Source organism: Haliotis rubra, unplaced genomic scaffold (genome assembly GCF_003918875.1).
Source record: "Haliotis rubra isolate DU_JTF1 unplaced genomic scaffold, ASM391887v1 Scf467, whole genome shotgun sequence".
NCBI classification, from domain to species: Eukaryota; Metazoa; Mollusca; class Gastropoda; order Lepetellida; family Haliotidae; genus Haliotis; species Haliotis rubra.
Window position 1 is genome coordinate 229,969 of NW_025767154.1, and position 26,169 is coordinate 256,137.

Consider the following 26,169-nt stretch of genomic DNA (forward strand, 5'->3'; position numbering starts at 1 on the left):
AAGACAGTGAACCACTGCTGAGTTTGGATATATATATATATGCACCCCCCCCTTCTTTTTTCCCCATCAAGGGAAAAACAAGAGGAGGAGAGGCGCTGTCTGTGGGCTCTCTAAGGATGAAATGACGTTTTGCAAAAACAAATTGGTGTGGGGATTAGAGATCTTCCACTGGCATGCAGCAACAATCTGATCTATTGAAATGGACCCCCAAGCTGCAAGTGACGACGTCCAGGCCCTGGTCTCATGCAGGGAAAACTATACTTCACTAAGTTGGGGTCAAAATCCTGGTAAACAAGAAAATGATTGTCTTCCTAAGCCAAGACGATATAATATTCAATCAAGAACTCCAAATCAACAATTGTCTTGCATGAGATAATAAAACAAAACAAAAAACAAACAAAACAGCGGCAACTATGTCTGATATTGAGAGCATACTGGATATACCTTCTCAGAGCTCGAATAGGGCATAGGAGTCAAGTTCTGTCTGATCTAGAGGCAGAGGTAGGGAATACTTGAATCTGGTATACTCTGTGGCAGAGAGAACGCCAGCAGAAGCCTGATTCTTGGCTAGAACAAACTGGTAAAGTTCTACATGACAGCCATCTTGAGCCTCCTGTAAAGGTGATTGACTAAAGTCTATGGCAAAAAATTCTGGTATTCTGGAACTGGAAGCTGTAGCAATGACAAGTAGAAAACCCACCTTTTATGGAGAAGAAATGACAATGAATTTCCTACATAGGTTTGGAAGACTTCTGGAGAGACTATAGAATTAGACATAAAGCCAACTTGGGGAAGATTGTAGGACTAGGAGCTGAAAATAATAACAATAATAAATAAATAAATTCTTAACTGGAATGAACTAATCGGCTTGTAGAGCAAGCTGTTAGAACCACTGCTAGTCCTTGTATATCTCAAACAGAAGCGATTGCTGATCTGTAGTCCACCATAGTACTGTGTTTCAGTGTCTTAACGTCACTGAGACAAAAGTAGAAATCCGCTAAGAATCGTTGAGATAGCCCTGAATCTGAATTCCCCTCAACATAAAAAATTGTAGGAGCGATATCATAACAATGAAAAATATCCAGAAATTGTTGAAACAATTTCGTCATTGGATTGTTCTGGAAGATTCGTATCTCCAGTCAAGAGTTGAAATGGTAGTATAGCTGAGTGTGATTGGCATCGGAAAACTGCCTGAAAAACGACATCCAAAGAGGAGTGGGCAAGCATACTTCATGGGCTGACATGACCACCATGGAATCTTGATGAATTGCCATATAATCCTCAAAATCTGGGTGAGGAAGCTACCCGATTCCCAAGACAAGGCAACTGCCGTATGAAAAGATATCGATCTAGTATGCATGATCGAAAACCTAAAACTCCCTAGGACTAGACGTAAATATGAACGAAATTTTTGGATAATTTCGAGGATAGGTGTGAGAAATCCCTATCAATTTGAAGCACTGGCGAGGAAAAACAACCCCATCCTATCAAGGTTGACATGGCTTGTCTATCCATACCCCTAGCCAAGGATGCTAAGCCTTCGTATTTGCAATATTATCGTGACTGAATTGTCCCGCCACTTTGTACAGTGAACGCAGACACAAAATCACGGAATAATTCCCCACATGGTGCATAAAACGCTTACAGCGCATCTCCAATGGCGCGTCATATTTTTCAAAGAACGTACCTTCATAGAAAAAGATATTACAATTCAATGCGCCGTTGATTAAACCCATGATTAAACTCATGTCCCCCCGTAACACTCTAAAACCTAACAACACGATGTTTACGGCGTCCATTTACAATGTATTAGCTCTCGGCCAATCAGCGTCATTCAGTCCGCAGTAAATACTATTTATCAGCCAATGAAATAATGTAAATTTCTGAATAAAATTGATATTTTATACTTATCCTGACTCATGCTCTTTTTGCTTGTCTTCTTCTTCTTGCGAACATAGTGGAACACTTGTATCTCCCTTCAATTTAAAATCACTAATTAGTACTCACCAAGAGTTGCCCCTCTTTGCCTTTTGGCGGGTAAGACGGCGTCACCGTTCCCCACATGCTTCACTCTCTCCTGTTTAACGAGCCCGACACTTGAACTTTCAGGGAAATCCAAAAGTGTCATTTGGGGAGGATGGGAGGGCTTACCTCATGAGTCAGGATAAGTATAAAATATCAATTTTATTCAGAAAATTACATATTTTGCCTTATCCTGACTCATGCTCTTTTTGCTTGTAGAATCCGACGGAATCGGAGGTGGGAACAGATACTTTGGATTTTAATTAGTGATTTAAGATGTAATAACCCCCTACGGGAACTTCATAATGGCACTGTAATTAAATTAATTTCTGCTGCTATCATACATAAGTTCTACCAGCTGCCATAGATGGGGGTACTACAATATTAAAATAATATAGAAATAAAGCGACTCCAAAGTGGAGAAGCAACCCAAATGTACAGGTAACACAGGTACTGGGTTTAAGACTAAGGTAGGCTTAAGATATACATAACTAGCAAAAACTCCGTAGAGTTGTAAGCTTGATAAATACTGATATAGTATATACAGGTATAATCTCGTGAGACTATGTCTCATCGTCTACGAGGAACTGTCAACTGCTGTGTGAGGACCAGAGGACCGAAATGGTGAATTCCTGAGACGTCCTCGGGGGCGATATCTCTCAGGTAGTGGATAGCAAACACCATGTCCGATCTCCAGAAACAGCCCTCCATGATGGTATTCAGCGAGCAATTTCCATGTAGAGCGAGTGTAGAAGCCAGTGCTCTAATTTCGTGAGGATTAGATGCTCTTGGAGGGTCGAGTCCTGCAGTCTTGTAGGCTCGTAGTATGACAGTTCTGATCCATATCTGTGTCGCCGTAGAGATAGGGACGAATAGTCGCTTGAATTTTCGTCGCCTCGTTTTGGATCGTTGTAAATAAACTTTGTGCGCTCTCACTGGGCATAATGATAAGTCAAGCGTATCATGAGGTCCGAGTATGGAGGAAAGTGCTGGGACGTGGAATTGTCTGTCTGGTTGACCTGGCAGTTGATTCTTGGCGATAAAGTCCCATCGCAGTCCCATATGCACGATAATTTGATTTGCATCAAATCGTGTTCTCTGAAATCCAGAGCATGTATTTCGACATTCTTGCTGCTGTTACTAAGGTTATCAGGAACAGCACCTTCTGCATCAAGAACTCGAATGATGTTCTTTGTAATGGTTCGTAGATGTCACTAGTGAGATGTCGTAGAACAACGTTGAGGTCCCACATCGGAGTTTCAAATCTATGATGTTGGTCCTCCAATTAAAAGGACGTAGTAAGGCCAGTAACTCTGGTACTTTTGTCAGTTGCACTCATCCTCATGACGATAACTGATCTCAATGCCGCTAGGTATGTTGAGAGTGTTGACCCTTTTGATCGCTTCCTTTGTCTAGGTGACAGAGGTAGTCCGCCACTTGAGGATGTGTCACTTTCATGGCTGTGAAACTGATCCTCGAAACGTATCTTTTTGGTCACGAAGCATCACTACTTGTCATCAGACAAGTTGTGTGAAGACTTGCGTAAAGCTAGTGTGACTGCTTTCGCTGCTCTGGCGAAATATCCTCTCTTGTTCAAGCATGCTTGATACAGTCCAATGTGTAGCCGGAACACCTCCGGGTTGCCGTGCGCCTGCTTTGTGTGAGGATGTACTAGTAGATTCGTACACTCTGGTAGTTGCAGTAGAAGCAGTCCTAGGTCTTGTATGAGAATAGGAAATCATATTCTCGCTGGTCAAAAGGCGTGCCCCAAATAGTTGCGGGTCTCTCGCCTGACTGATTTCTGCAATACCCTAGGTATTAGAGCTGGTGGAGAAACACGTAAGTGTTTTAGACCTAGGCAGGAGATGCTTCGCATGTCCGTTGCCCCTGTGTTATCAGTTGACCCTTGTGGGGAAGAGATCTCTTCAAGGTTCAACCATCTCTTATATGATCTGTTTGAAGATCTCTGAATGTAGCATCCAGTCTGTTGAGAATGGCTGCGTTGGACACGATAGTGTATTGCTAACACATTCTTGGTTCTTGGAATGTGGCATATTCTGCTGTGGACAGTCAGGTTGACTGTTATGCTGATCAACTGAAAGCAGAGGTCCAGAAGGTTCGCCAACTTTGTTGATCCTTCTGTAAATGTAGACCGTCACTGTGGAGGTGACTGTGTGTACCGTTAGATGAGCATTTTATAAAAAAGCTGATCCGGTGGAGTATGGCGTTTATTGCTGCTTTCATTTCCAACCTGTGGAAGTGCAGATCGTCTCTGCTATGGTCCATATCACAGCTGACATATTGTTGTCAAGGTGTGCTCCCACTCTAGGAGAGATGCTTACCCATAGAGATGCGTCTTGTACTGCGACTCCGCTAATTAGGTGCATCTGCAACCCTCCTCACACGGAGTTCACCATATATAGATATGGGTTATAATCTGTCCGGATCTTCCGGTTGTACATTCATGAAGACCAGTAGTGGGCGTAGTTTTAATTCTCTTTGCATGTCATGTCTTGTGCTGACGTGCGAAAAACCAACAGATTCCGCCACTTCGTAGTAAAAAACGGAGAGAGTAGTGCTTGAGATACAAGAACTTGTATCTATATCCTACGATCTTGACACCCTTACCGTGTCTGTAAGGAAATGAAGCGATGGCCGACTCTGTGACTGTCATCGTTGAAACTTTATGTAAAAATCGCCTGGCTGCCGTGCCCTCGTCTTTAATGATGACAGGGAAGGTCTCTAACCCCATGAAGGCAGCCAAATCACGAAGGTCCAGTCTAACTGGACTGTAATGGAGGCGTTGCTCGCTCGCTGACATGTTGTTGTCACTTGCAACCCATGTCTTGATCTGTGAACTACGTCCGGCCTCTGCGCAGGGCGTTGTCCCTCGTGGTCCAATCAAAACAAAGCATTTTGATTCTGTAGGCTAGCCGCGCTGTGATGTCACCGGTGTAGCAGGAAAAAGATCCTTGTAGAATCTAGTGCCGTCGTTGATATCTGATCAATCGTCGGTCTTGTCCGTAGTTTTCCGAAGTTACAGGAGTGACCACGTGTGTCGAGGGTTAAATTGTAAACGCGCGAATATTTCGGCGCCAAATATTTCGCCGCGTAATATCGATGCTGGGTAGGTTGTTTTCCTGGCTGCTGTGATTCTTACTTCAGTCTTGAAGATAATGCCGTCGTCCTTATACATAGGCTCAATTAAACTTTTACGTTGTCAGCTTGTAGACTGCATACATCAATGAAGCGTCGTAATTGTAGAATTAATGCTGAACTTGTTGTAAATTTTTTCTCAGGGAATCGTTGACGATTATGTATTTTTCTCGCTGTAGCAAGGCTGCTGTTGAATTCCGCCATTGAGAATGTCTGCAGATCTGTACGAAGGTGAAGATCTCTATAAGGCCATGAATCTTCTAATATCAATCTATGTGAATCCCATCCTGGATTCCGTCTGAAGATCCGAGCTAGTGATGAATTCTGACAAGAGTATCTCTCTTGTACTGTATTACCTATCTTCAGTCTGTGTACCGATGAAGATTTTTTCCCTCTAGGATGACGCTACTTCGTGTCCTAGTTGAATAACCTTGACGATCTGCGTAGTGATCTGCATGGTGGTCGACTTGGTGTGACTGTATGGCGCCTTGCATGTAGATAATCGTCTCGTAGTCCGGAATTGCCTTCCTGGCAATATATACGGAAATGGTGATTCCCGTGATGATCTGCGAAGCGTCGTTGATGCCCTTGATGTAGGTAGTCGGCCTGAAGATCCTTTATTAGGCTCTTCATCTGTTGACAGTCTCTGAAGATAGTGCCGTCCTTCGCGTAACTTGTAGGCTATAAGTAGCGTTCTGTTAAGAAGTTAAGTACTGCGACGTCTCTGCCTTGTGGATGCCTGTGCGAATGCCCTCGCTCAGGCTCGGTGATGACATGTAGCGTTCTGTTGATAATGTAAGTACTGCGGCGTTTCTGCGTTGTAGATGGCCTGCGCGATGTCTCTGCTCCGCTGGACACCTGTGTGACGACCTGCGTGTAAATCGGCGAGGACATCAACGTGGTGAATAGCCCGACAATCTGTGCCTGTAGGGTGACCTGTAGCTTTGCGAAGGTCCTACAGTACTGTCGGAAATGCTAGAAAAATGCTTTTTAGCCTTAATATCTTTATAAAGGTGATAAATGTACTATGTTGTCAATATATCAACTCGCCTATTGTCTACCTAATTTTTATTTCAATCGATTTAACATTCCCATGCATTTAAAGGGCAGTTTACAGGAGAGAATTTGGTACCAAAACAGCAACTTAATATTGTTCATCAACAGAAATCTGAAATAGTCTTTACATTTATGCTAATAATACAGGTGGTGTAAAAATATGAATTAACATTTTTCCTAAACAAAAAAATATTCAATGCTTGTGTTTCTTTACTTAATTATCGTTTCTTTATTGAAGAAATATTATTATAAATGTTAAGTCTTGATAAATAAGTTTCCCGTCATGCATGCACATCTTTATCACAGCGTCCACTATGGCCAACAATTGCAGTCGATTGTTGCAAAGGTTTACAGGTTTTTTCTGCTTAAAAAAGACAGAGGTAAACCTTTCATTAGTTTAGAAAGGGTTTATTACAGAACTTGTAGAGCTGTTGGCATGTCTTACCAACAAGTTTACAATATTGTAAACAAATCAGACAAGACAGGGACCGTCTCAAATGCAAAACCGGGACGTAAAACCATCCTTGACAACTTTGACAAGGGAGTAATTAGACGGGCGGTCTACAAACTTTATGAGAAGAAAAATATACATATTCTAAAGAAGCTACACCAGTGACTTCGTTAAATCTTTGGCCAATGTTCACAACTACATTAAACTGACCGAATTACATCCATCCGTTTTCAATGAAATATACTGTTGACATGCAAAACATTTATTAAAACGTTGCACATCTCTACAATCAATCGATAAGATAACACAAGTGATAGGATTCTTTCCAATGTACAGTAATTCGTATGTTTATTTCAAAACAAACACACACACACAAATGATCCCCTACATAACCGATACGTATCTATTGAGATGACCCCTCGCCCGAGCGTGTGCTCAGGTGTCAATTTCACCTGTCGATACCGTGGATGCTGATGACGTAACACAGGCAATTAATGTTTGTATCAAATAACGTCCCACTTATTTTTCTAAGTTTCTGGTATTTTCATCAGTAAAAACACATTTTAGGGCATGTCTCAAAATTTATTCTCTCGGTCTACATTAGGTAGATGTTTCTTGAAGTGATATTTGTTATTTAAGTAACTGTAATACCTCTGAATTTTAAATATAAGTCAAAAAGCAGTTTTCTAGCATTTCCGACAGTACTTTAGTGAATCCCTCGACGATCTATAGGATGAAGATGTCTTGTAAACTGTAGCTGACATCCTTTGCGAAGGCTCATCTGAGTCCGTACTTGGGTTGAGTCCGTTGATCATCTCCTGCATAATGTCCCCTTGTTTAAAGGTCTGCGGTGGTAGTAGCACTGCCCTTTCTGCGTTGATAGCGACGTGGTCCACAGGACGCTCATCTGTTGTCATCCTAGATACCTCGGGTACCGTGGAGATCTGCGCTGAAGTCACCGAAGGTGACTGGTCGTTACTTGTGATGAACCTCTGGGAAGATGATCGGTTGATCATCGGTCCTTCTACCGTCAACGGAACAATCTCGGCAGAGAAAGTTCTTGTAGTCTGCGCAGACGTCCCCGTAGAGTTGTCGTCATCTAAAGGGTGTGTAGCCTTCTCTGGGTAGAGGATGGTGTCTATACATCGTCTGCGAAGTTGTAGACGCTGCCCTATCTGCGTTGGTGGTGACGGGACCCATGGGAAGCTCATCAGTCATTAGCGTTGATACATCGAGCTGATTGTGGATCTGCGCTGACATCACTGTAGCTGATACCGGTCGTCTCTTGTGATGAACCTCGGGAATGATGAGCGGCTGCTCATCATACAGGCCCTGTTCTGCGACGGGAACAATCTCGGCCAAGAAAGTTCGTGCGGTCTGCGCTGGCTTCCCCTTGGTGGTAGACGCTGCCCTGGGGGTGCGGATTCTGCGCTGAAATGTAGATGCCCTCTTAGTCTAGACTGCGACGGCGGGATGTCTGGTGATGCAGGTCGCTTCTTGGAGACGGCGGACTGCATCCCACGCCTCTCCTCCAAGAGAACTCCAGCGGAACACCAGACGGGAGGGGATTATCCGACAGCAGTTGACTTGAGAGGGATTCAGACGCATATCCATGCCTGGATATAGCTTACGTGACCTATCTGCTGTGCGTCACAAGACGCAAAGTAAATATTTGTTAAATGCAGAATTATATAAATTATTGCAAAAACTGCAACCTGAACTGAAAGAACATGGTACAGTACGGCTAGGGCATATCAAATTAGGATCAGCAGCAGAAAAACGTAACTTGCAAACAGTACAGAATTTTTCATGAACGTAACCTACTGAACAAACACGGAATACACCGCGAATAAACAGCAGTAAATACAAATAATTATCAATACATATTGTTGAAGGATACTAGGTAAACCTCTATAAGGGACTTGTAGAGGTAATTAAGTAAAAATAATCAAAGGATATAGTGCCGTAGGGAGACACAGGCGCTCTCACATCCTGCTCACTGGGTGAAGAAGGAGAGAGTGAAGCATGTGGGGAACGGTGGCGCCGTCTTTCCCACCAAAAGGCAAAGAGGGGCAACTCTTGGTGAGTACTAATTAGTGATTTTAAATTGAAGAGAGCTTCAATTAGGGAGATACAAGTGTTCCACTATGTTCGCAAGAAGAAGAAGACAAGCAAAAAGAGCATGAGTCAGGATAAGGAAAAATATTCGTTATATTTTAGCTTACACAAGGTCTAAGCTGGTTCCCAAGCTGGTTTCCGGCTCCCTTTGCGATCGCGAACTTACGCCATCTTGCGTATATTGCGATAAGCGAGATGGGGCCCAGCGTAACACATGGTCGCAAAGCATGGCAGAAGTTGGTAGACCAAACGGAAGATGCCATTAGCGTGTTTAGGGAGATGAGGGTGATGAAAAAGTAAACAAACGACGGAATACACCTTCCAAGATCCGTCAGAAAGCAGAGGGATAATCGGCTCTTGTTAGAACAATAAATGTGCCCTATAACACGCCTTTTCCAGGTACAAGGCACATGCTCAAGGTGTTGACATGTTGCCTTTTATTAACCCTGAAAACCCATGCTGCCCAAGAGGCGTGAGAAAATTGAATAGCCACATGAATTATCCCACCAGGTACCCATGTACCCTGCTTGGTTATATCGAGGCAATTTGAATAAACTCAGTTGCCTGTATTCAGTGACTGGATATCAGTCTTGTTTCCAACCTAACGGTATATCGCCCGTGCCTCCCGTTGAGCGCTCAGCTGACAGTGCATTCTGGCAAGAAAATGCACGTGTCATCTCCTTATCTGATTCATTCACCTGGTCGTCAACTGGTCCGACTCGTGCTACCTGAACTGCTGTCGCCTCGTGGGACAGTGGATTGATTTTTGAACCGTGGCCTCGAATATAGCCGTGGTGTTTCTAATTCAGTAATAGTAATAATAATAATATTACTGAAAAGTTATATATCGTGAAATCCAACCACAAAGTGGATGCTCAAAGCGCTACAAGTGAGGTTTAAGTTAATAGTACAATGAAAGAGATGCGTTGAAACATGTGATCTGAACGCATAATAAAACATGGAAACAGTTTATAGCGAGGAACAGTCTATTCCACAGTGATGGCGCGCAACCACTGAAAGAACACTCGTAATAAGAGGCCAAGGCAGTCTGTAAGGAGTATTAAATAAGAATTGCTTCCAGATCGTAGTTGTCTGGGTGGTTGAAGCGGGTTATATGATAGATATTTTGGTGCCATGCCATTTAGACTCTTGCCAAGTGGAACAGATTGTCGAGTGGAGACGAGATCGACAACTACCTAGCTCAGAGTTTGTCGTAGGCATAAAACATTAGGAGTCATAATGACTCTCAAGTGACATATGCGAAGGAGTCATGGATATGTTTTGTGAGTAAACGTCAGTTTGGAACTTCCATCAAGACATCAATGTTGATTGTTTAATAACAACAAACAAAACAAATAAGACATGTCAGGTATTTAAGCAGTACCGAGCGGTCAAAACAAAAACAAAAAACAAACACAAAAAACAAAACAGTCATTGGATAGAACCCAAGTTAGATTATCTGAACTAAGGGCCCAGTAGCAGTTCGTCAACAGTGACGCAAGCTTCTAAATCCACTGCCTATTTGAGATAATTGTGTGTTAAATACGCAGGTTATCTGCATCATGACAAACACTGCTGACACCCTTATATCTATCCCCCCTGAAGGTAGATATCTACCGAGAGTTGAGAAGTGAGAATTTCAAATGCCGTTTCACAAGTGATGAATGGGGAAGAGATGTCTTGGGAGGTCCCTCTACTTAACATGAAGGGCGACTAATAGAAACAGGTGGTCAGGCTCGCTGACTTGGTTAGCACAATAAGTCATCGTATCCCAATTGTGTAGATCGATGCTCATGTTGTAGAACACTTGATTGTCTGGTCCAGACTCGATTAATTACAGATCGCCGCCATAAAGATGGAATATTGCCGAGTGAAGCGGAAAACTTAACTAGCTCACTCTGTGGTTGATACTCGACTACGCACGTATAAACTAAAGAGTACCTCAGCTGCCTAAACTATGGCTCTTGCCGGCGTCATACGAGTTACGATGGCCGACGATTCCGTGGATGGCACCCGGTCACGTTCGGCTTGCGACTCCGACCGCACCATGAGGAAATAAACGATTGCCTGCCAAGCGGACTTACTAACTGACGGCAGGACCTCGTGCGGCTTGTGCCATGGGCATAAGCTACTGTCGGTCGACCTCGTCGACATAGACGGTGTCAACCTGAGCCGAGATATATCCCGTTATGCCTGATCAGCCTGATCAGATTAAATTCTAGCCTCGTTTTTTATCGAATTTGCAAAGAATAGATATATGGACGAATGAATGTATCCCGTAAGGGATGAAAATAATGCCGTATATTGTCCATTTAATCCAATCATATTACAAAAAAATTCTTGACACAATGAAAATCCGCTATAAAAAGAGTAGGGAGGACCCGTGAGGCAGGAGGCAAATAGAAAATGGGGATACAATTTGGCCATGAATTTTTGAGAGTGCAGACACGTGCTAGACATTATGATTTTTGGCGGGAAAATTAGATGAAAAGCAAGCAATATGCACAAAATATAGAATGCGATTGTCAGAAACATCAACCAAGGCGACACTACTGACCAGGAGTCTTGAAGTTCTTGAAAATTTGAAGAAAAATTAAAAAACACTTCCACTCTGTAAACACGTCTTCTGTGTTGTCCATACAGAAAAATTATGAGAGGTTTTCAACAACTACGTTGTGACGTCACAGCTTGCCTAAGGGAGATAACTGCGTAACTCTTTTAAGCATACCACTAGGGATAGCTATGACTTAGTTAAAATTTTCATTTCCATTCTGTATGTATCTGTGGAATCCACAGGAATAAGGCAACCATAATCCAGAGGGAATGTTTACGCCTATAATTAGTTGGCCTACAGTGACATTCCAGTGTTGTGTCAGAAATATTCCCCAGGCTGTCAGAGGTAAACATCATGTATGAAGCCTCTAACATCTGTCATAAGTGCATGATTGAGAAAACCAATTGCAGTAGTGATGGCAAAGTGAAGCAAACAACACACAAGTAGAGCATCTGACTGCTCACTACCAACTGACCTGGAGACTCCCCATCAATCTCACTGTTGACCATATCAGTTACAAAGTCACTGAGGGAGGAATAGGATGAGCTGGTGCTCTCAGCCCCTTCACTGTCACTGCCACTCTCATCTGTAACAAACAGCCATTATTCAGACATCGCTTGCACAAACAATTTAGTGCCTCATTCAAAATGAGAAAGTTGGCATATCAACAGACAATTTGAATAACTTTCAAAATTAGTTAGCAACAAATGATGCAAACACAGTCCTTGTGGCATGTCCATGGCTACTGCCTCTGTTAGCATCATTCCTCACAGCTGCTATGAACATCAATGATTCTCCCATTAACAAGATACTAATTGTATGTATCAGATGTGTGTTGTCCTTTTACTGCCAGTGACCCCAAGAACGAACAGAACTTCAATTCAGATTCACGTTGCTTGCCTCTATATTACATAAAGAGGAGCCAGATGATACATCCACTTCAGTGATACCACTATAAGGAGTTATTTGTATTAGGTTGTGGCAGCAATACCCAAACAGTGATATCAACCAGACACTTATTACAAAAAATTGTCATAAATAGTAAGGATGTGTACTGCAGGTATAAAAGAGCATCTCAATATTTTCCAATGCCATATCTCGATATATTGCATAAGACATAGTTTTGACTGGTCACAATACGTGACATAGCAGTTATTCTATGCACAAGAAAAATATGACATTGCCAGTACTACATTGCCTGTTATGTATAGCATTGGTGTCTAATGAGTGTCTAACGGAATAATGAGAGGGGTCATCAATAGAGCCCGAGACCCACATTATGGCAAGGGAAGACTATATAATTATAATCTTTAAATAAGACTAAGATGCTGGAACAACACATTGTTTACTCTATTGTAATACATACATAGTCATCTTGGGAATCCAGACGCATGTTCCTCCGTTTTGGAAGTTTAGTATGAATAACATGCGAGAATATTCGTTGATGTTGGGTATTGTTTGAAAACTCTGAACATGAATTAATGCCAAAACGTGTCCGAGAATTGTTTTTTCAATAACATTGCACAAAATAACTGCCGATTTTAAACTTGTCTAAAAAATATGGTAAATTGAAATGTAATACATTTTTAGACATCATGATAAATGAGTCATATGTCTGGTTCCTAAAATTTATATCATTTTGACATGACTACTGCCTCGCCAACTGACCAGCCTGAGGTGTTGAAAGGGTTAATTATCGATGTGAGAAACTACCATGTTTGTTTGATACAGTCAAATCTCGATGAGTCGAATCACTGGGGACCAAGTAATAAATTCGACTTCTCAATGTATTTGAGACATAGGTATGTCTATGAGGGCAGAAAAAAAGATGATCCAGTCCTAATTCCTCTTCCTAAGCATTTGTTTATCCAGGGATACTCTACAACATATAGTCTCCCTGGTTTATCTTATGATTTCCATATCACTAATAGGGGCACCTTATCAGTTCCAGTCTGATTAGCACAGACAGTGATTTCCGTAAAATCACTAATCTGCCTTTTGAACTCACCCGCCAATGGCGGAAAGGTGGGAGCCACGCTTGTTTGTTAATTGGATCAGTTTGCTACACCAATCAACTTCTCATTGACTGACTTCGGCTTACGTATACAAGATTGCTGTTGTTTGAATCTCATGGGACCAAATTTTCTTCTCGAGTCATTGTGTGTATTTATGAGACGAATTCGTGTAACCGGTAATCAAATGATGACAACTATAAACAGGGAATGGTCAGGACCGACAGGTACTTTGAGTTATGCATAATATTCAAGACACCGGCATTCGACTCATCGGTATTTGACTGTATATTCATAATTCTTTTGCTATTTTGGCTCTGCCAACGTCTCAACTGAAGTGGATGAAGGGAGCATTTTAAAAGAAGTTTTCCAATTCTAAATACATTTGTTCAATTCAAAGCTTAATCAGACATTATTTCAGGGAGCAACTGTCTGGTGGACAATTTTTAATCAGTAACTGCACAAGAATCCTGAGAGCGGAATGCTCACCTGTAGGTATTTCATCACTGTGAATTTCATTGGCTGAGGAGATGGCAGCACCCAAAGATGAATTCTCATCATACACTCTGAATTCTATGGGTTGTAGCTGATGAGCATACCACTTTGGTTTGTCTCCAATCAGAGAAGGGTCATATACTGCTGTCTGTACACGTAGATACACCACATTCTGTGGACTCAAAGACCACTCTGCAAAATATTCAACAGCCTGAAACAAAACATAGAGACACATAAGCTATTAGTTATTTAAAATGACAGTGTTACAAGTCAGAACAAATTTATTAAATTAATTTTCAAATGACAAAAAAGACTCACAACTGCATTACTGCATTTAAAACTTTCCATCAAACATGAGGTCACTCAAATTTCACCAATTTCCAATCTAGCTAAACTTGCTGCTTTCCTTTGTCTGCTGGTTGTGAGTATTGTACCTGTGTGCGGGCAAGTCTGGCTGTGAAGTGAGTCTTGATGGGCCTTGACTTGAGGAAGCTGTACATCTGGAAGGCCACAACCGGACGTGGATAGAGGCGCAGGGTACGTGTGTGTTCACAGAAGTTACCCATGATGTTCGCAGAGTTGAAGAATCGGATCTTTGAGGTACAAAAAAGTAAAAATAAATCGTGGAATTTTTACAAAACAATTTTGGTTTGATGTATGTTTGTAAAAGCTATTTGTTCCACTATGAAATTTAGGAGCAAATTGTGTACCTGAGGCTTCTGTCAGGAAAAGTAAACATATTGCACTTAGAAGAACAGTTTTTGGTAGGAGGATCTGAGCATCACATAGACAAATATGAGCTGAAGACATTGAAATAGTTCTGTTTTTCTTCATATTTCCTTCCACATGGACACATATTTGCCAAAGTATGTGTGAGGGATTTTATCCTTGTCAAGTGAAGTCCTTTTCTTTGCAGTAAAAAGAGTTCTCCACAGCTGCTGGACACATCACTTGTCAAAGTTGAAAAGTTTGTTCCTGCGCAAGTTTTCATCATGTTTGGGAACAATATCTGATGGCACCACAAACATGGATCACAGCCAGGGCAATGACCAATTCCAGAGATGCCAATCCTAATTTGGCCCAATTAGTATTTTGGCCAAAAACATGCAAACATTTGTATTTTTTTACCAAAATTAATATTTACTTTTCCAAAGAATTTTCACATTTCATAACAATATATATCTATAGATATTCTAAGAACTTGTTATTAACATTGTACAATGTACTCACATAAATCAGTAGTAAATATCCACATATTTATAACTTGATACTGAATAAAATGAGGTTGAAATTGATTGTGTATGGTACGTATGCTATTTGATAATTTAATTTAATGTTCTATTTGAAAGAATTGTATATTTTTACTGATGTCATAGTCGCATATTTTGTGTTGGTTTTGTTTCATAACGAATACGATAAAATCGTATGGGTTGGCATCTCTGCAAATCGTGCGCTGGCACATTGTCCTGATAGAAGATCACACTATTTCTCAACATTCTATGTGTCTTAATCTTTACTTGACCTCGTACTCTGTATATTGTGCCTTTGTTTTTGGAAGCTAGTTCACCATAATGTCCCACTAGGAATCCAAGAACACAGTAGTATCTAACCTTCCCAACTTATGTGACAGTCTTTGCCTTCTTTGAAGGTGCTTCTTCAAATACTTCCATGGGTCGGATTGATCAGGCTGGAAGTGGTGAACACAGGTTTCATCAAGTCAGAAATTGTAAGAAGAACCTTCTTGTTTATCACAAGACTTGAGGCTGGAGTGATTTTGATCAGATGTCAGATACTTTTGAATCCAATTAGATGATATTTCTTCCTTGTCGAGGCTTCCGTTACAATGGAACATACTCTCTCCTTGGAAATGGCTGGTGAACTTGATCACTAAGTCGTCAATTCTCTGGATCATTTCGAATTGGGTTTGTCTTCAAGGTTCTACCTGCCCTGCTTTTACCTTGCTGTACACCTCTTTGGAGTACCATAGGAAGAGGCATCCTTTACTAAGTGTTGATCTCATGTGTCCATGGATCGCTTTCGATGCTAAAAGCCCATTTTGGTGATTGAGGCTAGAGCAGTATAGCCAGTGCTTGAAAGAGAGAATATCTATGCAAATGCTCTTGTGACAGCCCAGAGTAATACATTAAAGTACTTTTCACATCCAAACCCGAACTTATGTGCAATTCAGCGTTCTGAGCACTGTATTTCTTGTGTGACCTTGACTGAGAGAGCACAAGTTATTGTCTGGGGCATTCACCAGTGCACACAGAGAGGGCAAACTCCAGGTAATGAGTGTTTAGATTTGTGGGCCATCAGTTCCTTATATTGATGGCTATGTAATTCAAGTATTCTTTACTATATTGAGTCAGTTAGTTTATGAGATTTTTACAGTGATTTTACTGGAGACAAGTGTATTTTCCATGTTCATGTTTGGGGGTTTTTTTTGCCCAACTTATCATCCTGGAAAAAACCCTGATAGGAATCAGTTTGGGATTATGGCTTACGTCACTTTCATGAATCTTTTTCATTCAATGTTTTATAAACAAAACACTGCATGTTGATATAAATTCCAGGTGTGTCTGATGCCTTGCCATCTTTAGACTCTTTCTGATTCCTGCAATGACATTCAGACGTGAATAACTAAAAACCTTTTGAAACTAAATGAAAGTAAAACAGAATTCCTGCTTAATGGATCAAAAACAAAACTTTCCAAACTTGATAAGCCTTCTTTCCAAATAGGAAACACTACCATAGCCCCAACCGCGAAGGTCAAGAATCTAGGGGGTATTCTTGATGAAAATTTGAAAATTGGCAAGCAGATCTCCAGCATCATTAGCACGGCTCATATGCACCTCAGGAACATTGGAAAACTCTACGATTATCTGAGTGCTGATGCTGCTACGAAACTCATCCGATCTCTGGTCATGTCCCGAGTAGAATACAGTAACAGACTTCTCACATGTACATCAACCAAGATAATGTCAATATGTGTTGAATCTGATACTTCTCTTTTCAAAACATTTTGCCGCAACAGATTTCCTTTTTCTGGAAGATTGATCTGATGAGTTACCAATATTCTTTGTAGGTGCTGGCTGTATCTTGGATCATGTCAGTTTGTGCCACTGTTGTGCTGGACGTGTCAGAGACCTAAATATTCAACAAGTTCACTATTCTTGAACTGGATTTGCTGTTCCTCTTCATTGGCGATGTTCAAGTACAGTCCAACCTTCAAAGCCAAGAACATTTAAGTGGGAAATGTTACTGACACTTGCTGTATAATTGGGGTTGAACATCAGCATCTGCACAATTTCAGATACAATCCTGGTGACTTCAACAACATCATCAGTTGGCCTCTTCATTATGTTCAGCCAAGGTCTGATTCAGATCTGATCAGTTTCACGCACTTTTGGAACTTCTTAAAAGACATGACATGAGATTGACAGGGATATGGGACTGTATAGTGAAAGATGGAAGCCCATTGGGCCAATTGATGGATGAAGGTGACTCCATTCCTGGAAGTGATTATTCAAACCAATCCAAACACACATTACACTGCAACAGTCAATTCATTCAGAAATTATTCCTGATCCTTTCATGATTGAACACTTTTGACGTGTTAAGAAAATTACAAGAACAATATATCTCTTTCAAGAACTTGTACATTTGTTTCTGTGTCCATTTCAGACATATGTGGGTAATGGTTGCACATTTCTGCATTACGTAAAAACCCTGGATATATCTTGAGAAAATTCTAGCCAAACATTGATGTTGTTCATGGCCAGGAACTGATGTACACTACACAAGCTATTGTCAAGCATTGTCCTGTTGAAGATCCCATGTCTGTGCTGTAAGAATGGTAACACAAAGGTTAGTGCAATGCTAGGCATTAAAATTTCAATCCATGGAAGGTCCATGAGAAAATTCTAGCCAAACATTGATGTTGTTCATGGCCAGGAACTGATGTACACTACACAAGCTATTGTCAAGCATTGTCCTGTTGAAGATCCCATGTCTGTGCTGTAAGAATGGTAACACAAAGGTTAGTGCAATGCTAGGCATTAAAATTTCAATCCATGAAACCAGTTCTGTATACAGTCAGACACCTATCGAAGTCTGTGACATGTTGTAAGGCCTGAGGACACGCAGCTCTGACAGTTATCCTGAAACGCTCTATCAACTTGATTTTTGTTCACTGCAAGATTCTTGCAACACTGATGTTACTTGTCCAAAAATGTACCATACCAATTGCTCTCGCTTGTCTTTAAGCAGCTGGACTTGCCATGTTCTCAGATGACAATCATTTGACATGCCGCTGTTTTTACACCCACATGTACATGGATATCAAGTTCCATGTGCATTGAAAGATATCTTCAAGGCTTCATTTATCCACACTTCTCCAAAATGCAGCAACTTGCTACAATTTCCATACGTTCCATCAAACAATACTATTACCCATTTAACTTTCATTGAATGTAATGATAAATATCTCAAAAACAGTATTACAGTATACTTTCTAATGACCAATTAGTTTATGATGAAATTCTAATTAATCTGTGCCTTGTGTGGTTTGTGGCTTAAAGTAATGAGCTTTTATATCTCAATTTCAACAATGGACATGACTTCCTCAATAATATAATTTACACAGGACATTTAAATGAATTCATTTTCACTCAATATATCCAATCTGACAGCTCATATGTAACCCACAATAAAATATTTATTACTCTTCTCTTTAGATCTTTTTGATAAATGTAATTAAAATTGATATTTTATACTTATCCTGACTCATGCTTTATTGCTTGTCTCCTTCTTCTTGCGAATGATAGTGGAACACTTGAATCCCCTTTTGAAGCTCCCTTCAAAAAAGCGGACGTAAGATCACTCACCCAGTGTTATCTCCCTTTTACATGTTTTGGCGGGAAAATGTGTCACATGACCCAACATTCTCTTCACTCTCTCCTGAATTATGCGCCCGACACCTGGATTACAGGGAATCCAGAGTGCCATGAGGGGAGGTTGGGAGGGCTTACCTCATGAGTCAGGATAAGTATAAAATATCAATTTTAATAAAAAAATTACATATTTTTCCTTATCCTGACTCATGCTTAACTGCTTGTAGAATCCAACGGAATCGGTGGTGGGTCAATCCACTCTGGATTTAATGCTGATGTACGTCCTGCATACCCCCCTGAGGGAACTTCTTATAGTACTATGCTGATCCTTCCTTCCAGCTTCCTCTGATGAGTTTTGGGGGACCACAACTTGTCAGATTTCTCTGGAACCGCTTCTCCTGACAGTAAATGTGGATTTATACGACTCCATGTCTTGATTTTTGCATCAAGTGGAGAAGCGACCCTTCATCATATACGAGTACGTCCTTACAAGTATAGAGTCTGTCACTCATGCTAGCCTATCTTAGACGTGTGCATGGACTCTAAGCTCCAACTCTTCCGAGTGCCGGCTTTTACAAGTCATGTGATAAAAGGGTGAGATTCATCTCAGCATCTTTGAGGAACCATTAATTGTTGTGCTACAACAAGAGGCCCAAACTGGTGGATACCGGAGACATCCTCGGTAGCAATGTCTCTGAGGTAGTGGTTGGCAAACACCGTCTCCGACTTCCAATAGCAGCCCTCCATTTATGTCGAGATGGAGCAGTTTCCATGTAGAGCTAGTGTCGACGCCACTGCTCTGACTTCATGAGGATTGGAGGCTCGTGGTGGCTCAAGTCCTGCTGCTTTATAGGCTCTCAATATGATGGCTCTCATCCATATTGATATTGTTGTACTTGAGATTTCTGTGGGTGTCTCCGTAGATAGAGGGATGAAAAGGCGCTTGAATTTTCGTCTCCTCATCTTAGACCTATGTAGGTAAACTTTTAATGCTCTGACTGGACATAAGGATAGATCCTGAATATCCTGTGGTCCAAGGACTGACGAAAGTGCTGGGATGTGGAATTGCCTGTCTGGCTGACCGGGCAATTGGTTCTTTGCTATGAAATCCCATCTCAATCCCAGATGTATGATATTGCGATGTGCAGCAAATCGTATTTGTTCAAAGTCCAGAGCATGTATTTCTGACATCCGAGCTGCTGTTGCCAAGGCGACCAGGAACAGAGTTTTATGCGTTAGAAACTCATAGGATGTCCTTTCTAGTGGTTCATAAGCATCACTGGTGAGATGCTGTAAGACTACGTTAAGATCCCAAGCAGGCGCTTTGAATTTCTTTTGTTGGTCTTCCAACTTAAAGGAGCGTAGTAAAGCTATTATCTCTGGTACCTTAGTCAGTTTTACACCTGTCATCATTGTGATAACTGTACTGAGGGCCGCTAGGTATGTAGAGAGTGTTGAACCTTTTAACCGCCCTGTTTGTCTTAGATGACAAAGGTATTCCACCACTTGAGGATGTGTTGCTTTCATTGCCGTGAAGCCCTTCCTTAAAGAGCATTTCTCAAAACTCTGCCACTTGTCGTCGTACAAGCTGCGGGTTGATGTACATTGAGCTAATGTGACTGCGTTTGGTGCTCTGGCGGAGTATCCTCTTTTTTACAAGCAAGTTTTGATACGTTCCATGTGTGTAGTTGGAATACTGTTGGATTCCCGTGCACTTGCTTGGTGTGCGGATGACTTAGTAGGTTCGGCCACTCTGGAAGTTGTAGGGTTGGATTTCCGAGTTCTTGTATGAGGATGGGAAACCACACCCTCGCTGGCCAGTAGGGCGCGGCAAAAAATCAGTTGCAGGTTCTTCGTCTGCTTGATTTTCTGCAATACCTGCGGTATTAGAGCTGGAGGTGGAAACGCTTATGCGTATAGTCCTTCCCAGGAGATGCTTAGAGCATCTGTTGCCCATGCTTGTGGATCCGGAACTGGAGAGACGAATGTTGGTATTTGTTTGTTGAACCTTGTAGCAAACAGGTCTATAAGTGGAGATCCTATCCTCTGTATGATGAATCTGAATGCTTCTGGGTGTAACATCCATTCCGTCGGGGATGGTTGTGTTGGACGAGATAGGGCGTCTGCTATCACATTCTTGGCTCCGGGAATGTGACATGCTTTAACGTTGATGTTCAAATTGTCTATTATGCTGAAAGATGAAAGCTGAGATCTAGCAGATTCCTTCACCTTGTTGATCCTTGTTTGTTGACGTAGAATGCCACTGTGGAGTTGTCAGTATGGATCATCAGTTGTGCGTTCCTTAGTATGCTGGACCAGTGTAGTAAGGCGTTTATGACTGCTTTCATCTCGAGCATGTTGATGTGCAGACTTTGCTCCTGATTTGACCATTTCCCTGCTGCCACTTCGTTGTCGAGGTGGGTCCCCATCCTTGAAGTGATGCATCTACGTAGAGATGAGTGTTGTACTCTGGCTCTGATAAGTCGGTTCTTCCGCAAACATTCGACTTCCGAGTCCACCATAGGAGATATGGTTTCAGTCCGTCCGGTAGTCCGAAGGAGTCCAGACAGTCTAGATGAGCGTTCACAAACACTTGTAGTGGGCGCAGTTGTACTCTTCCTCTGCGTGTCATGTCTTGTGCTGACGTGAGGAGAGTAGGCTCTGCCAACTTCGTAGTGGTAACGGAGAGAGTAGTGCTTGAGATATCATTTGTTGTATCTTAACCCAACGCTCCTCTGGGACTACTATGCGATTCTGCAATGTCATGAACCGCATTCCTAGGAATTGCAGATCCTGTGTGGGTTCTAGTTCCGATTTGAGGAGATTTACTAGCCATCCTAGTTGTGTGAGTAGCCTGATTGTGAAGTCCAGTTGCAGTCTGAGTTGACTCGGATCTTGATGAGCTTGAATCCCGTCGTCCAGGTAAAACGCACTGCGTAGACCTCAATGATGTAGATAAGTGATGATTGTCTTTGTCACTCGAGTAAACAACCAGGGGGCCGACGATATTCCTAATGGTAGAACCTTCCATTGGAAGTGACGTCCGTTGAAGAGGAATCGTAGGTATTTCCTTGAGTCCGGATGTATCGGGATGTGAAGATACGCATCCTGTAGATCTATGCTGGCGAGGTAGTCTAATGGACGTCGATTGTCGCAGTTGAGGCAGATGTATCATTCTGAACTCTGCGGGGCTGTGTAGATAATCTTGGTTGAATTTCCTCATGTTGTATATAAGTCGGAACTTTTCCCTGGAATTTTTCTTTGGTACTAAGAAGATTGGGGAGTAAAAACCGGGCGTGACGAACTCCTGTTTTATTTCTTCGATCGCCTCCTTCTCGAGTAGAGTTGTGATAGCTTCGATTAAGTTCTCCCTCTGGTCGGCAGCATAGTTGTGGGCCAGAGAGTTGCTTGTCAATGGTGGTACTGCTTGTAGTTGTATCTTGTATCCTCTGCGTAGGATCTGGGAAACGTAGTCATCCTGAAGAATTCCCCAATAGCGTTGTAGACGTCCACCCACTGTTGAAGGTTGTAAGGGAACGGCTGGGGGTGGAAGACTCCAGTCGTTCCGAACCTGTCCTTCAGCATCTAAAGTTCCTGGCCCCTCTAGATGCCCTGCCTCTTCCAGGGTTACCTCTGGGACCTCCGGTTGGGCGACGAAAAGAATCCTTGCCTCCTCTGGAGCTGCCGTATTTCTTTTCCCTGGCTCTTTGTATTCCTGTACACTTCAACTTGATCATCATTACCTCCCTTGACTCTTTCGTTACTTCCTTGGCCACGTCTTTAATTTCCCCTGCGAAGATAGATGGTGCTGACCACGGAGCTCTGTATAGTGACTTGGTGAAGCGTTCACTCCAAGTGCAGGAAGATAGCAATCCTTGTCTTCTCAATAGTGTCAGTCCTGCTGATGTAGATGCCAGATGTTCGGACATGAACTGATGATCTTTCTTCTGGGTTAGCAGTACCGAGTAGATCATTCTATCTTCTTCCGGGCGAGTTCCTAAACTTCGCGATGAGGGTTTCATTGATGGCTCTTGACCTGGCTAGGCCAAAGAAGGTACGTCTGGTAGTTGTGTCTATTTGTGCCAACTTCTTATCTTCCACTTTCTAAGTCCTGGCTTGGGAGTCGTTGATGATCTTGTAGTTCTCATCTATCTCTGGGCCCTTCGTGAAGGGTTCCATGTAGTGAAGAGAGAACTTCTTGGCGTTGAATGGTGGGACGCTCTGACTCTGGAACTTCGTTGCCTGAGGTTTTCCGGTACATCTGTGACAGGATCGATGGGTGGAAGAGTAAGTGTATCGATGTCCTCGTTAGACATCCTGTACGTAAATGCTTCATTATCCTCTTTAGAAGGTGATGCAAGTTCTAATCCATTTGCCATCCAAGATTTGATCTCTGTATCGGAAAATATTATTCCCCCATCATCTTCAGATTTAGAGGCTTCTTGTTCTGGAGATGGTTGCCATTCTGTCTCTTTCCTGTGTGGAGACCTGCGTGGAGACCTGCATGGAGACCTGCGTGTAGACCTGCATGGAGACCTGCCTGGAGACCTGCATGGAGACCTGCGCGAAGACCTGCGCAAAGGCGATAAATTCGGAAAAGGATCCTCCCTGGAGTCTTGAGACGTATCTCTGTGCCTTCGTGAAGGTGTAGATTCTCTTCTATGGTGCCTGCGTGCAGGCTCCTGATGGCTGATGCTGCTGCACTGCGGACGACGCATCTGAGAGTACCGAGGCATCTCCCAAGGACTGCTGCACTTGTGATGATCTGCCATCTTTATCTGATGTCTGCGTCGATAAAACGTCTGACTGCGTTGAGATGACTGCTGATGTTACTGTAGATGAAGACCTCATCTTCGTCCTCACTGCCACTTCAGGGATGAGGATGGGTGGCTCATCATATACGTCTACTTCATCTGCCGGGAAGATCTCTGTAGCGAAAGACCTCGTCTTAAGAGCTGCCCCATGTGAAGACTTCGCCGGAGTCTTGTTAGTAGACGACTTCTTCTTCTGAGAACACGATGACCTAGTCTTCTTCGAATGCGATGAGGTTATAGTTGATGAAGACAACCTCTTCTTGGAGCCGGAGCCGCCATCAGTCACAGCTCCACAGACGTAGCCGGTAAACCACTGGAACGGTGAATGTCAGCAGACAACAACAAACGGTTATCAACGCAATCATTTGGTTTAGACATGACTTGTGAAAGTCGTCTAGACCTGTCCTTGGCACGCCTAAGAACGAAATATAAATAATTATAAAATTCAAATTCAGATAAATGCTGACAAAGTTGACAGCGTAAGCTGGAAGAACATGGAGAAGTACAATTAGGACATATTAAATGCGGATCAGCAACCGACAACCGGTATCTGCAATGACTGCAAGTTTTCATCAAATGTAAACAAGATGAAAAAAACATGTCAACAACGTGAATAAAACAGATAATTCGGACAAAATTTCAAACCATATAGTTGGTATATCAATCCTAAAAGCTGTATACAGCTAATTTAGTAGCAAAGGCCTAAAAATTAAAGGATATAACGCCGTATAGGGGACCCAGGCGCTCTCACAACCGTCCTCTAGGGCGAAGAAGGAGAGAGTGAAGAGCATGTTGGGTCATGTGATGCATTTTCCCTCCAAAACATCTATAGGGAGATAACACTGGATGAGTGATTTTACGTCCGCTTGTTTGAAGGGAGCTTCAAAAGGGGATTCAAGTGTTCCACTATCATTCGCAAGAAGGAGACAAGCAATCAAGCATGAGTCAGGATAAGGAAAAATATTACTGTTACCAAAATATCCCCAGACAAATCATGTCTGACCTGCTGTGATCAGTAAGTGTTGTCTACATCTACATGCAGCCTGTATGTTCCACAAGCAGATATTTTCCACCTACCATGGCTACTCTGGTAGCAACATCAACTGAGTCCACATCATTGCCATAGATGAGCGGGTTGAATCCAGTCTGTGAAGAGAAACTTTCACGTCGTTGCCATGCCTCTGGATTTTGAGCCAGAGCATCAAGGTTTTTGATTGGCTGAGGAGTCATGCTCATGCTCGCAAGTGCCTGCAACCGATCCCCAAGTTAGTGTGTTAGTCATGCAGATGCAGCCAACAGCAGACCTCTTCATAAGTAGTTCATCCTTAGGTATTCACATCAAAAGATCTTCATGCATGTCTTACAATGTTACAGAACCTTATGAAGAGGTGTGCTTTTGACAAGGGGCCTTGTTGTTAGCAAATGAAATATCACATGTTAATGATACACACATAGTAAATATATATTTTATGTAGGCTCCCCTGAAGTAGGCAGTATTGAAAGAAGAAGAATTCAAACACACAGCACACAGCATCAGCCTTCGCATGATTCATCTTCTATCACATTTCAATGATTAGACTTCTTGCTAACTTGTTAGACTATAATGAGTATCTTTTCTTAGGCAAAGGCTACTAGGAATTAAATATAAAAATACCAAACCAGAAGGTATCGAAGCTCACAAGAATGCTTCTGGGATATATCATAAAGGTCATGATGTAAATGCAAAACAAGAATATATGTAAACTTGGTAAATAAAGACAACAGGAATGTTGTTGACAGGAACCAGCATGCATTATAAAATCAACAGCCATGTAGCATAGGCAAAACTGTAGTTACAGCTCAATCTGTCAAAACAGGAATGACTGATCTTGATTTTTGTCATTGTCAAACAAAATTCATGGTCGTTATCATCAAGTTATACAACATTCCTCATTCAGACTTCCTTTTTTCTGAAGTCAAATTAATGGATGTAATTAACCCTTCCTAATCAAAAATATTTTTTCGCCATGTCACTAGTGATTTGATCAGAAGGGTGCAATTGTTATTGGGTATTACTCAAATGACCTCACAGAGACTATCTAACAATTACAATCCTTCCTGATTGACCTCAGCTGTCTTGATTGAATATGCCTCTTTTGGCACATACTGTTATTGACTACAAGGAAGGGAGATGTTACATGTGCAGATATTAGTGCCAAAGCACAATAGCTGACCTGGATTCTGTGCACTATGAAATCAATGCAAATATCAACCAATGGCCTAATAAGTGTTATGAAATAAATATGCCTTTAACCCAACCTTTTGCATTAATAAACATAATAAAAAAAACATAACAGAACAGGTGGTGGAATCAGAATTCTATATATACCCACTTGATAAAGAAGGTGATATGATGAAAATAAGAGATGATTACAGAAATAAAGAGGTATCGACTTCCCTCAAGATGCCAGTATTAATTTCAAGGTATTCTCTACATCAGTATTTCAATGTACCTCTAAAGAATTCCAAAATGTGATTTCTTTATGGACGATGGCAACAACAAATATAGATAAGAGTCATCAGAAGATGACAAATCCCCCCCGGCCCCCACATCTCTGAA

At 41.9% G+C, this 26,169-nt stretch overlaps 1 protein-coding gene across 6 annotated transcripts in view; it reads right to left on the reverse strand.

The window, feature by feature from the left end:
- LOC124290481 (MAP kinase-activating death domain protein-like) overlaps window positions 1-26,169 on the reverse strand; it is a 152,847-nt gene that overhangs the window by 81,306 nt on the left and 45,372 nt on the right. For 5 of the 6 annotated variants that reach the window (XM_046727190.1, XM_046727189.1, XM_046727193.1 and 2 more), the window contains exons 8-11: window positions 24,648-24,818; window positions 14,299-14,457; window positions 13,859-14,075; window positions 11,833-11,943 (exon numbers count right to left, since the gene is read on the reverse strand). In XM_046727190.1, coding sequence (XP_046583146.1) covers window positions 11,833-11,943; window positions 13,859-14,075; window positions 14,299-14,457; window positions 24,648-24,818 — 658 coding nt within the window. The remainder of the gene's footprint in view (window positions 1-11,832; window positions 11,944-13,858; window positions 14,076-14,298; window positions 14,458-24,647; window positions 24,819-26,169) is intronic. The other variant, XM_046727191.1, reaches the window with a different exon arrangement.